General features: G+C 34.2%; 1 protein-coding gene across 3 annotated transcripts in view; it reads right to left on the bottom strand.

Moving 5' to 3' along the window:
• Positions 1-14,116, bottom strand: part of CCSER1 (coiled-coil serine-rich protein 1) — a 1,491,930-nt gene that overhangs the window by 655,254 nt on the left and 822,560 nt on the right. For all 3 annotated transcript variants that reach the window (XM_010860144.1, XM_010860145.1, XM_010860146.1), the window contains exon 9: positions 7,499-7,576. In XM_010860144.1, coding sequence (XP_010858446.1) covers positions 7,499-7,576 — 78 coding nt within the window. The remainder of the gene's footprint in view (positions 1-7,498; positions 7,577-14,116) is intronic.

Here is a 14,116-nt window from a genome sequence, read left to right on the forward strand (position 1 = left end):
CAATCTCAGATGGAAATAGAAGTGGGTTGGAAAAATTTTCTTTTCAACAAATAGCTACTTTTCTCATATCAGTACTATCACAGAATCAACATAATTTTAAGCAAGTATGATACTCACTATTACTAGTTGAAGGAGAGCAAAATATACTACACCAAAACATGCTTCTTTGACAAATGGTTTATCTTGAGTTTGTTATTTTTAAGAAACAGCAGGAGAAGCTCTAAAAAACTAAGAAGTTACCTTTTGTAAGAAGAATTCACATTTTTAAGATGAACCTCTATTTGTAAGAGTATCTCCTTCTCTGTACCAGAAGAAGGAAGATGACCAAATCTCTAGAAAATTCTATTTATGAAGAAGGCACCAACTTAAATCTGCATAACAATCATATCCTTTGTTTACTGTATTTTTTCCTGGAAACTTCCCATAACCACCCTCCCTACTCCCATCCTTTTGTCTTCAGCTAGAAATGGTGGTGGTTTAGGCCATTTCAAGGAATTACTGCTTTCCTGGGTATCTCCCGCTTATACAGGCAGTATACATATTACTAAACTTGTTTGTTTTCTACAGCTATTCTGTCTCTTATTATTGTAGAGTGGGGTCCTCGGCCAAGAAGGGTAGAGGGAAAGTAATTTTTCCTCCCCCACATAATTTGAGCTATATAAAATACTTGTGAGTGTGCTCTTTTGCTTTAATTAATATTCTATAATTATATGAGTTTTCTTGGTTAAAACTTAGCCTTGCTATTTCCCCCATCAGCATTTCAACCACAGATTCACTTAACAAAAGAACTATCAGCTAACTAACACCAATTCTATGTAGCAAGAACTAAAGACCTGGAGATATTCCAGGAATGATCTAGTTCCTAGATAAAGATTCAGGATTTTAAAACGAGCCATTCAATGCAGTATGTTAAGGACAACTGCATTTTGTCATCCATGTTTTAAAAGGTGATTTTCACCTCACCTGGTTGACTATGCTGATTTGCATTTAATATTATGTCTTCTAAAAGGCGCAAAGTAGTCACTGCAAAATATTAGTTCAATATAACAAATATAGAGTAAAAATGTAGGGTAGCAATATGTACTTCTGTATGATTCTTGTGAATAAAGTAAAATAATGCATACTGATTTGTTACAGATTTTTTAGATTATAAAAATAACATTAGAGTCTTTTAGTTAATATATTCATTTTTCACCAAGTAATTACTTAGTGCTTTATTCACTTTTAGTAGCATATCTCTAATAAATGGGATGTGTAGATATACAATGAAATCTAATTATACATTTAAAGTTTATACAGTTAGCACTGCCTGGGCTGAAGAATAATGGTACAGAGAGAGAGAAGAGGGTGGAGACAATGCAAGCAAAAAAAAAAGGAAGAAAAGCAAATGTAATTTACTTATCGAACTTGATTTCACCCAGCTCTCTTCTCAGTGCCTATGATAAGTGAATATGATCTTAAGAGGCTGAGCAGGCTGTTCCCTCGGGTGGTCTGGGTTCCGCTAGTGTGAGTCGCTTGGTATACTGGGTCTGATTCTAGGGTTTAATGTCTATTTTTATAACAGAGGGCCCTTAAATGAAGCCAATTATTCTTATCCATGGAGCCAAGACACATCAATTTGTTCTGACTGAGGGTCTTCAACAGGTTTCAAGATTCACACCACAAAAGGATTTCTGGCTACTGGTGATTTCCACCTCACCTCCTTCAAGTCTCACAAGGCACATGTCACCCTCAGATCTGTCCAGATTACTTGATATAAAGTTTCTGATCATAACCCTGACCATACCCCTACACTCACCATTATCTTTTCCCTGTGTTTTTTCTCTTTTATACTGCACTTAGGAGCTTCTAACATACCATATACTTTGCTTATTTTTATTTGGTTTTGTTTTAAATATAATAATGAAATGCAAACTCCCTGAGGGATTATTTGTTTGGTTAAAGGATGTAGCTCAAGTACGCAGAACAAGGCCTGGCTTCCAGGAAGCACTTATCAATATTTGTTGAATGAATACATGCATGGATTTTCAGAAGTGATGCCCTCAGAATGTTACCACTAGGTAAGCTGTGATTCCTCCATTAATTAGCAAAAAAGTGTGGCAGATGTTGTTTCCAGTGTTTTCATCAATGTTCTTGTCTGAAAGTTGCCTTTAATGTAATACAAAAATTGGACTTCAAAAGAAATACACAAATGAGACCCAGAAGGACACATCAAATGGTAAACTGCTTGTGATTATGAATGACTTTGTTTTCTGCTTCTTGTGTTTTTTGGCTTTCTGTTATACACATGTTAACTTTTAAGTATTAAATGCTATTTTAAAAACCTTACAAAAAAAGAGAGAAAGAAAACCTGGAATATATCATTCAGTTTTAAACCTGATTTTTTTGTTGTTGTTGTTTCTAAAAACCAACATAAATACCTGAGCTAAGTAAATATTAAAGAATGAAGCACATTGGGGGAAGGCACTCCTTTACTAAATACTGGATCACATTGAAGCATGATCAGGATAAGAACTGAATTTAAGAAAGATGATAGCAACAGATGGATCTAAAACAGATTTAAGAAACTACACTTTATTAGCAGTCGGATGAGACAGCCTAATCAATAGTTATTCAATCTTAGAATCGGACTTAACCCATGAAAGTGTTAGTCACTCAGTCGTCTCCCACTCTTTGTGATCCCATAGACAGTAGCCTGCCAGTCTCCTCGATCCACAGGATCTTTCCAGGCAAGAATACTGGAGTGGGTTGCCATTTCCTTCTCCAGGGGATCTTCCTGACCCAGGGATTAAACACTGGTCTCCTGAATTGCAGGCAGAAGACCAGGTACCTTCTGAGCTACCTGGGAAGCCCGGGCTTAACACATAAGTTGACATAATATATTAGCATAACACAAAATACTCTCCTGCTCTAATAGCTAATAAAACAATTAGTGTAAAAACTAATTACTCTTATTCCTTACATTATGAACAATTTTTTATTTGTTAGAATTCCCTGAACACTACTAACTGTGCCAGGAGGGCCTGCAAAACTAAACATGAGAAAAATAGCATAGATTGCAAATACACAGGTAATTGCATTGAGTTTTTCAAAATCTGTATTCATAATGCAACTAGTTAAGTAGAAAGCTGTGTTTATAAAGCAAGTCCCACCCTTGGAAATGCATTAAAATATTTGCAGAACACACAGAGGTGTGACCATACGTTTCCATACTGATTTATGCTTCACTCATGTATGACTGAGACATAATGTGTGTGAAACCACATTTCAGCTGATTTTAAAATAGCCATATACAAACTATTAATAATATTTAGAATGACAGTGATGAATAATAATACCTGATGAAATACCTGGTAACTTTAAAACTCTTAAAGTATGAACAAAACATTCCTAGTTCAACTAAACACTTGTTTTAAATATAAGTGTAAAATATATGCCACTGAGTGGAAGATCTTAAAACTTCAATGTTTCTGCCTAAAAGAGCAGTCTCAAGACACTATGACTGTTCTGAGTCAAGTTTAGGAAGTAACTGAAAGGAAAACTTACACCTAAAGTTAATCAGTCACTTTGAAAATGACAATCTTCTGTAGAACAACAAAGTGTTAGTCACTCAGTCGTGTCCGACTCTTTGCAACCCTGTGGACTACAGCCCACCAGTCTCCTCTGTCCATGAGATTTTCCAGGCGAGGATACTGGAGTGGGTTGCCATTTCCTTCTCCAGGAGATCTTCCCAATCCAGGGATCGAACCCAGGTCTCCTGTACTACAGGCAGATCCTTTACCAACTGAGCTACAAGGGAAGCCCGAGGAAGTTAAAAAATTGTCCATAATGGTGTCAAATTAATTAAAGGATCTGAATCTTCTCACTGTCAGAAAATAAAATTTCAGTGTAGCATTTTGGTCATTCATTCTCAACTGCTTTAACCAAAATGTTATTTGCAGTAGTTCAAACTATAAAATTTTTATAGGCAGCAAATGTGCTTTGTTGAAGTATCTATTTATACAGCTGATGTAATCAGAAGAATCTTGCCTACCTCTTAACATAATCTTGTAATCGACAACATTGCTACCTGACTACATCTATTCATCTTCCATTCTGTTGTAATAACACAACTGACACCTAAGAAATTATTCTTTGATCTTTCAATAAACTAAACCTGTGCAGACAGAGGAGGGTGAAAGAGGTTAAATTGGCATTGATTATTTAAGACACATTCATCATTTATTTAACAATCTCCCTCATCATAAGAACTATTGTGTTTATAGGCCTTTGCTGAGACACTCTGAAATTATTTTTAAATAATTCTTGCCACTTGCATTAGAAGTCAGAGCATGTTGTACTTTAACATTAGTTTTAAGACTCTTGATAAATCTGTGGCAGGCTAGAAGTTGTTTATTGTACAAACCTTTGAACTTAATCACTGTAGTGAATTTGGAAATTTGGAACTTTCTTTTAATAGTTTTCATTATAATTAATATCTTTTGGGAAATTAATATCTTTTGAAATTTTGAAATTTCTTTTAATAGTTTTCATTATAATTAATATCTCCCGGGGATTCTATTTCCCATCTTAAGCAAAATGTGTAGTAACAGCTATCTTCACAAGGAAATTATATTAATAGATACTGTAGTCTCTTATAGGGCTTCCCTGGTGGCTCAGAGGGTAAAGCATCTGCCTGCAATGCAGGAGACCTGGGTTCGTTCCCTGGGTCAGGAAGATCCCCTGGAGAAGGAAATGGCAACCCACTCCAGTACTCTTGCCTGGAAAATCCCATGGACAGAGGAGCCTGGTAGACTACAGTCCATAGGATCGCAAAGAGTCGGACATGACTGATTATATTCTAACATTCATGTCACTGAAACATGATCCATAAAGATCAGTAAAGAACAATTTGTGGCTAATATTGACAGCTTTAAAAAGAAAGAGGTGAAAACATCATCCATAATATGCCAGATTTCTAGAACATTTTTCTTCTCACAAATACTATTGCAAATGTCAAATAGCATGTATGTAGGTATATATATGTATATACACTTGTGATAAATTAAAGATCAAATTATATTTCCTGAGAAAATGTGAGCAAAATATCAAAGATAACAAATTATTCTTATTGCATACAAAAATATAAAAAATTATAAACCATTATTGAAAATTATAGAAAATATATTTCAGTCATGAAAAAGTTACATTAATGAATAATATTCCAAATAGTTACAACTCAGCAGATTTAAAATACTTTACTTGTTTTATTTAAAATATTTCCCATCCCAGTTTTTTTTTGTTTTTTGTTTTTTTAATACCAATTGCCTTAAAATCTATTATGACAGTTACATCTAGTTACTGGTGGAAGGTTCTGCATGCATATCTTTGTCCTGATTCTGATGCTTATGTCCTAAAATATATCACCAAGAAGTACAAAATATGAAATCTTTAGAACATTATTCTATGTTAATAACTACCCAAATCATATCAGAAACTTGTACAAGGGGATCCATTAAGGACTCACTACTAAGAAATTATTCTTTAACATTACTTTTATCTAGTAAAATACATTAAGCTCTCATTGTCAGATATGAGAAGAGGCTAGGTATGATCAAGAATTAACTATGATCATGGCTTTAATTTTTGTTTACATGTTTGGAGAATTAAATACCATTGATATAAGACATTTTGTAAAATCAAGAAAAGTATGGGGCACAGACAGGCATTCAAATGTCAGGCATAAGGAATATCTAGTAGCTAGAACTTAGCTCTCTCCCCACAGATACCATCATGTCTTAGTGGGCATTTCTGACTGGCACCAATAGTGCTGTAGATCTAAGAGGGTTACAGTCTACATTTACATTCAGTTATTTAGAAATTTAGAATTTAGTCTGCTAAACATCAGTCTCTTAAATTAAGTAAAATGAAATATCTGAGTGCAAATGCATGACTACTTCCTTTTTCCTTGTTATAAGGATAATCACTACTTTTTAAAAGATCAGATTTCCACAAAGAATGTGCATTAGTGAACAAGTGACTTCACTTTTCTGGAACTTAGTCAACTTGTTTAAAAATTGAGGGCACTGAAATAGGTGAATTCTAAGTTTACTTGCAGCTCCTGTGTTAAATGAATTTATGTTGAAATAAGATTTAATGTGGACTATGAATTTATTGTTCTTATTGGACAACTGACTCACAGATTTAAAAACATATGGATTATTAATTGTAAAATACGTACTGGTTTTATATCCCAAAGACCTAAGCACAATAATATGTACTAGAAAAAAAAAATTAAACAATAACTCCTCTTAAACAGATAAATATTGAATTAGTGCACTAAAGCATATTTGAACTTACTAAAAACATTTACTTTTAAATATCTGAAACATTATCATTTAAATATCAAAGCACTGGAATTGAAGAAGTATTATAGTCAGAATATTGATATCTAGAATATTTAGGTATTAAGAATAAACATGAAATAAGTATAAGAGAATAACTCAAAAGAAGGATAGCTTTTAATTTTTTGAATTAAAAAATAATGCACATAACTATCTGAAAACCATTTTAGCTGAAATTCAAAACTCTGGTTTATTTCCTAATAGAGATAGACAGCTTTATGTTACATATGTTAATGCACTTTGAAAGGCAACACAAATAAGAACATGAAGATCGGTTGACAATTTGTCATTAAATCCCCTCATGAGATCTAAAATTATTTCTATTCTATTACTACTTGCCAATAGAGTGGTAAAAATAATAATAATTTTTTTTAAAAAGCAGAGTATTCTCACAAATATTAGGTTCAACATAAAGAAGATAACTCATTTATGTTTTCATCGAAAGAAAATTTAAAGTTGTGAACTTAGGCAAAGTGAAAATTTCATAGCTTTGTTTAAGTAGATATTTGAATCAAAGTTTTCTAAAATCATTTAGTGCTACTGGAAGTCATCTTGTATTAAAACATGTTTTACATTCCTATTTTGACAGTTCAACAAATATTTCACATGAAGAAAAAAATGCTAACTTTCAATTAAATTACTTTCTGCAGCCCACACCAAAGCCCAAGAGCTAAACTAGTATTGTAAATTTCTCTGCAAAGTTGTGCTCCCTTTTATGTGCCACAATGTAAAAATGATGTACTTGGCCTTTGGTGATTGAAAATATAATAACTTTATTAATCTGTTAATAAATAAATCAGAACTTTCTTAAAAATAAATTGTCTTAGTTTTCTAATACATCTCTTGCACATGTCTGCAAATTCACTAATTCAGAAGACTGTATTAGAGATGTTGGTTTAAAGAAATTAATAATACATTGGTATGCTAGTCAGGGCCTGTAATTATCTTTTTCAGTTCCAGAAGGTATTTGGGGACTATTTAAGAGCAAAAGATAAATGGTGTACCACTAAATCCTATTAAATCAATGCATGGACATAGCAGCAATAGAAGTAAATAAGCTGTGGAGGTCTGAATACCAATAAAAAAGATAAAAATGGTTTTATATAGCTACTTACATCATAGCCTAGAAGTTCAGTTTGTGTGGATTTATCTACTCTTGAAGCAAAAGCCTTCTGTAAGTGCTGAACTTTTTCCTGCAGAAAAAAAAAGAGCAAAACCAAAACACATTTTTTTGTGAGTCATGTGCTTCTACACTAATGTTCCCCCCCGCATTAAAATTTGATTACTGTACAATTCATGATTGTGCATATATTTCGCTGTGGTGGTGCTTTACTTATCAATTTGAACATTCAGAGGTTTAATTTTCAGGTCATAATAACATCATTTTTGGCATCTTTTCTTTTAATACAGGAACCACTAAGTCAGAATCATGGCTGAAAGCTAGAGACATGCTTTGCTTAAATCCAATATCAAATGATTATGCTAAGTTTTCTATAAGCTATTGTGTTTTCTTTAAATTGAGAGGATTTTACTGATACAGTTTCAGAAGTGTTTACATTTAAAATTCAAAACATTTTCAGTAAATACCATCTTATTCCACTTAGTATATTTTTAATTATTTATTGCTTCTAATTCTCTCGTTCCAAAATCTACACATTTAGGAATCTGCCCTTTAGGGGAGCCTACATGAATCCAACCCTGTTATAATTAAGAGATACAATGCATGAGCAAAGTTTGGGATTTCATATCTCAAATGCAAATGTACTAATTCTGGTCTACTAATGTGACTGGTTTCCCCCGCCTGCCAATGCAAGAGACACAAGAGACTCAGTTCAGTCCCTGGGTCAAGAAGATCCCTTGGAGGAGTAAATGGCAACTCACTCCAGTATTCTTACCTGGAGAATCTCATGGACTGGGAGCCTGGCGGGCTACAGTCCATAACGTTGCAAAAAAAGAGTTGGACACTACTGAAGAGACTTAGCATGCATATACACATAATATGACTGGGCCTCTGGCTCTGGTCTTCTTGCTACTAAATGTGTCACTTAGAGTAAAAATTATCTTCACATATTTATTATAATGTGTTCACTGTGTGTAGAGCACAGCTCAGAGTGCTGTATTCACATGATCAGACCTCATCTTGGGATTCTTTACTATGATTACCATCCATTTCAATGAGTCTGCAAAGTTTAAGTTAACAAATTTAACTTGGGTTTCCCAAGAAGTTCATATGATTCCACTAGGTTCTGCTTTTGTCTTATGTTGATTTAAAGGAGAATTTTATTTTGTTTTCTTCACTTGGTCAATAAAATAGCTCTATAATATTTTAATGATAAAAACTGTTATAACTCATCATTTAATTTTTTCCATGAAGAGATAGTAGTCATCACAAACCTCACTAACAATACACAAAACTAATGTTCCTTCTCCTCCCCTTCTCCCCTCAGGTTACTCCTCCTTTTCTCTTCCTTACCCTCTCCTTAAGAAATACTCTTTCCCTTAAATTAAATTCACTTAAAAGTGAACCCTCTCTCTTTCCCTTCAGTTCAGTTCAGTTCAGTCACTCAGTCATGTCCGACTCTTTGCAACCCCATGAACTGTAGCATGCCAGGCCTCCCTGTCCATCACCAACTCCTGGAGATCACCCAAACCCATGTCCATCGAGTCAGTGATGCCATCCAGCCATCTCATCCTCTGTCATCCCCTTCTCCTCCCGCCCTCAATCTTTCCCAGCATCAGGGTCTTTTCAAATGAGTCAGCTTTTCCCATCAGGTAGCCAAATTATTGGAGTTTCAGCTTCAACATCAGTCCTTCCAATGAACACCCAGGACTGATCTCCTTTAGGATGGACTGGTTGGATCTCCTTGGAGTCCAAGGGACTCTCAAGGGTCTTCTCCAACACCACAGTTCAAAAGCATCAATTCTTCAGCACTTAGCTTTCTTTATAGTCCAACTCTCACATCCATACATGACCACTGGAAAAACTATAGCTTTGACTATAGGGACCTTTGTTGGCAAAGTAACGTCCCTGCTTTTTATTATTATTTTTTTTTTATATGGAACGCTTCACGAATTTGCGTGTCATCCTTGCGCAGGGGCCATGCTAATCTTCTCTGTATCGTTCCAATTTTAGTATATGTGCTGCCGAAGCGAGCACCGTCCCTGCTTTTTAATATGCTGTCTAGGTTGGTCATAACTTTCCTTCCAAGGAGTAGGCGTCTTTTTATTTCATGGCTGCAATCACCATCTGCAGTGATTTTGGAGCCCAGAAAAATAAAGTCAGCCACTATTTCCACTGTTTCCCCATCTATTTCCCATGAAGTGATGGGACTGGGTGCCATGATCTTAGTTTTCTAAATGTTGAGCTTTAAGCCAACTTTTTCACTCTTCTCTTTCACTTTCATCAAGAGGCTCTTTAGATGTTTTTCTGGAACTCTCTTGCTCTTTCCCTTAAATCCTTAATAAGATATGAAAGTTATCCAAGTTGGTTAACAAAATACATACATAATTTAGGTAAACATAATTTGACACTGATATATATTTACCAAAAAATACCTTATGGATTATTAATGGCCAAACCTTCTAACTTTCCTCTTACAAAACTTCTAGAGCTGCTATTCAGACAATAGTGAAATGGAGATTAGATAATCTAAGATGTAATATGTAAAGGGATGGTTTTTATTTTTTGAAAAGGGTAAGTGAAAATGTGGCCACTTTTTCCAATATAAATTTAAAATGAGAATTAACAAGTTGTGTTTATTTAGACTCCTATTAGAATGTGAGGAGAGGGCAAAAAAGTAGTAACACGTAAGGAACCAATAACATTTGCTGTCACTGAATGGTTGTTTAGAAAAAAATTAGCCAATTGGAGTGGAAGTGATACGGGATCTTTCTCAGGCAATGACATTTGAAAATATTTAGAAGTGAGCGAGACCCTGACAAAGATATATATATATAAACAGCTACTAGTTCAAACTTGCCTAAGGAGAAACAATGAAAGGGACCATAGAAAGAAATGAGACTGTGGTAAATCAAGTTCATGACAGAGAGGATAGAATTCTTTATCAAAGGATTTTAGGTTTATCTTTATTTTTCAAATATTATTTTGAAAATGAAATGAAAGGCCAAATAATACTTTAATTAAATTACAACAGAACTTATTTAAATACTTCCTTTCACCTTACATAAAAAAATTACAAGGAAGCAATCTGGAGAAAAGAAACATTTGAAGTACATTAAAATTTATTTTATTGGACCATCAATTAATTTCCACATGCATGTGATTTAATATAGCTTTTTTCCAATATTTTTCTATGTAAGCAAACAATTCAATTTCTTCTTCCAGATTCTCTCAGAAGGACAAAGGAATATTAAACAATTCAGTTTTTGGCAGATACATTTTATAAGTAACTTAACCCCAGACACTTTCCAAGGAATGAAAATACCAATATTTATTAAATTGTGTTTAATTGTATAAAATTTAATATTTATTAAATTGTGTTTATTAAACTATAAACACACCTTTTTAAAAATTCTGATTCATAAAACATATGTGTGCTTATTAAACAGAATTAACAAATAACTATCACATTCTATAGAAAAAGTAAGCAAAACATGATGAAAAAGAGGAATTTTACTATGTATATTTTTTATTATTTTACACTGCTGACTTATCTGACTTTTTAATATGTAGAGGTTTTGAATTTTACAGAATATTGCTATATGAATAAAAAATATGTAATGGTTTTCTCTCCAAATTTTTGATTAATCTCATCTAACATCAAGAGTAATACAACACCTGTATATTAAAATCAGCTACCACAAATAATGTTTATAAATCAAAGAAAACATAGTTTACAAACGTGCCAAAATTAGTTACTTATATTCACACTTTCCTCTACTTCTGTAATCTTTGCCACTACACTAACAGAATATAGTTACATGCCAAGCACTGGTATCAAGTAATTTATATGAATCCTCTCAAGAATGTACAATGTCTGTTATTGTCTCTTCTCAGAAAAACAGGAAACTGGTCCTTAGTAAGTTGAAATTGTCACTAAAGGTCACATAGGCTATTAAGTGAAAGAGGCAAGTTGGAAAACCTTTATCTGTCTTCAAAATCTGGTGTCCTTTCTAAAAAGATATTCTGGCTGGAAAAGCTGCAAGTGTCATTGCTGCTTCCACTTCATGTATACAAGGACACATACCAAATGCATAGTCACTATCCAGCTAGTATGAAAATAAAACTGCCTTTGCTGTTCATCCTGCCTAAATGCTCTAATGATTCTACTAAGTCATTCTGCTGTACTATAAAAACAGTTTAAGTACATTAGATGGTGACTGCAGCCATGAAATTAAAAGATGCTTACTCCTTGGAAGAAAAGTTATGACCAACCTAGATAGCATATTACAAAGCAGAGACATTACTTTGCCAACAAAGGTCCATCTAGTCAAAGCTATGGTTTTTCCAGTGGTCATGTATGGATGTGAGAGTTGGATTATAAAGAAGGCTGAGTGCCGAAGAATTGATGCTTATGAACTGTGGTGTTGGAGAAGACTCTTGAGAGTCCCTTGGACTGCAAGGAGATTCAACCTGGTATCCTAAAGGAAATCATTCCTGAATATTCATTGGAAGGACTGATGCTGAAGCTGAATCTCCAATACTTTGGCCACCTGATGCGAAGAGCTGACTCACTGGAAAAGATCCTAATGCTGGGAAAGATTGAAGGCTGGAGAAGAAAGGGGACAACAGAGGATGAGATGGTTGGATGGCATCACTGACTTGATGGACATGAGTTTGAATAATCTCTGGGAGTTGATGATGGACAGGGAAGCCTGGCATGCTGCAGTCCATGGGGTCGCAGAGTCGAACATGACTGAGTGACAGAACTGAACTGAGGATTTATCAGCTTATTTCCTTTAAGAGCTGAGATTCCAAAAAATACCCATTATTATAACCAACAAGGCATTTGGAACATGAGTCAGGAATAAAATGATAAAGTTTATACAGCATTATAACACAAAATTGAAAGATGTAAAAAAGCAAACTGAAAACTAAATGTTGAATGGCATTAAATTCTTTAAAAATAGGATTAGTTCAAGCAGGATATTCTAAAAGTATATTCTGCTTAAGTTGTAAGAATCATTTCTGGTGTATGTTTTATGCATTGGCCAATCATAGATCATAAAAAAGTATAATAGATACCATTGATAAATGTATATTTTTGCACTTTCACGTGTGCACATGCAAGCACATGTCATTGGGGAAAAATTGAGAAGGAGAAAATGTGATTTAAAAAAAGATAAAATAATAAAAAAGCTAGTAAACTTGGCTCTTTTTCAGATTCAATAGAGAAATCAAAAAAATGCACAGGCAAGTGAAGTTAAGGCAATCTGACATCACAACAGCTTTACAACAATTCCTAAAGGACTCTAAACAGGAAAGGCCATGGCTAGAAACAGAAGTATCACAAATACGAAAGATCAACAGTAAGGGCAAACATACAATCAAAGTAAGAAATCATCCACAAACAAGCACAGAATCAAAACCAGCAACTGCTAAGTGAGTACAAATTCAGGATACAGCAAGTCCCCTGCATACAAATAGTTCCATTCTAAGAGCAAATTTATATATTCAGTTTGTTCATAAGTCCCACAAAGTTATTTTAGGTACCCAACTAACATAATCAGCTATATAGCCTTGTACTGTAATAAGTTTATAATGATTTTCACACAAATAAAAATAGCAAAAAATAAAGAGTACCTCTTTAATCTTACAGTATAGTACCTTGAGAACTACACCAGTATAGTACAACAGCTGGCATACAAGGACTAGCATCAAGTGAACAAGCAAGAAGAGCTGCTGATTGGAGGAGGGAGATGAGGGAGAAGACGTTAGAGCCCAAGGTTTGTCAGCAATAGGAGATGGAGGCTAAGCTGCAGTCTTACTCACACCTGACATTAATGGCACAGGTTCTGGTTCCTTGCTAGATTTAATTCTATCTACCTCTTGCTTATGGACATTCTGGACTTGAAATAAAGATGCTGTAGTACTGTACTCTACACAGTATTGTGCAATAAATGACACAAAAACACCACCACCTGTAGAGGATGCATGCACGTGACAATGTGTGCTAGACGTACAAACTAACATGTGATTTGACACATAAAGAAACATTCACATCTTTGAAAGTTTGCAACTTGAAGGTGTGTAGGTAGGGGACATACTATATTGAAAATGCAGTTGAAATTAAGAGACCAGAAACTGAAAACAATCTTGTTAGCTGCTGTATTAAATATGTAGACTGGTATATCAAAACTTCATGGGAATCACAAGCCAAAAATCTACAATATGCACACACAAAAAAGAAAAAGTGATCCAAACACAAAATGGCAATAAGGGCATATGTCTCAATAATTACCTTAAGTATAAAGGGATTAAATGCTCCAACTAAAAGATACAGACTGGCCAAACAGATACAAAAACCAGACCCACATATATGCTGTCTACAAGAAACCTACTTCAGATCCCGGGACATATACAGACTGAAAGTGAGAGGATGGAAAAAGATGTTCTGTGTAAACAGAAATAAAAAGAAAGCTGGAACAGCAATACTCATATCAGACAAAATAGACTTTAAAATAAAGACTGTCATAAGAGACAAAAAAGGACACTACATACTGACCAAAGGCTCAAGCTAAGAAAAACTATGAAAAAAAAAAAAAAACTTTAA

Source organism: Bison bison, unplaced genomic scaffold, assembly GCF_000754665.1.
Source record: "Bison bison bison isolate TAMUID 2011002044 unplaced genomic scaffold, Bison_UMD1.0 scf7180017864464, whole genome shotgun sequence".
Lineage (NCBI taxonomy): Eukaryota > Metazoa > Chordata > Mammalia > Artiodactyla > Bovidae > Bison > Bison bison.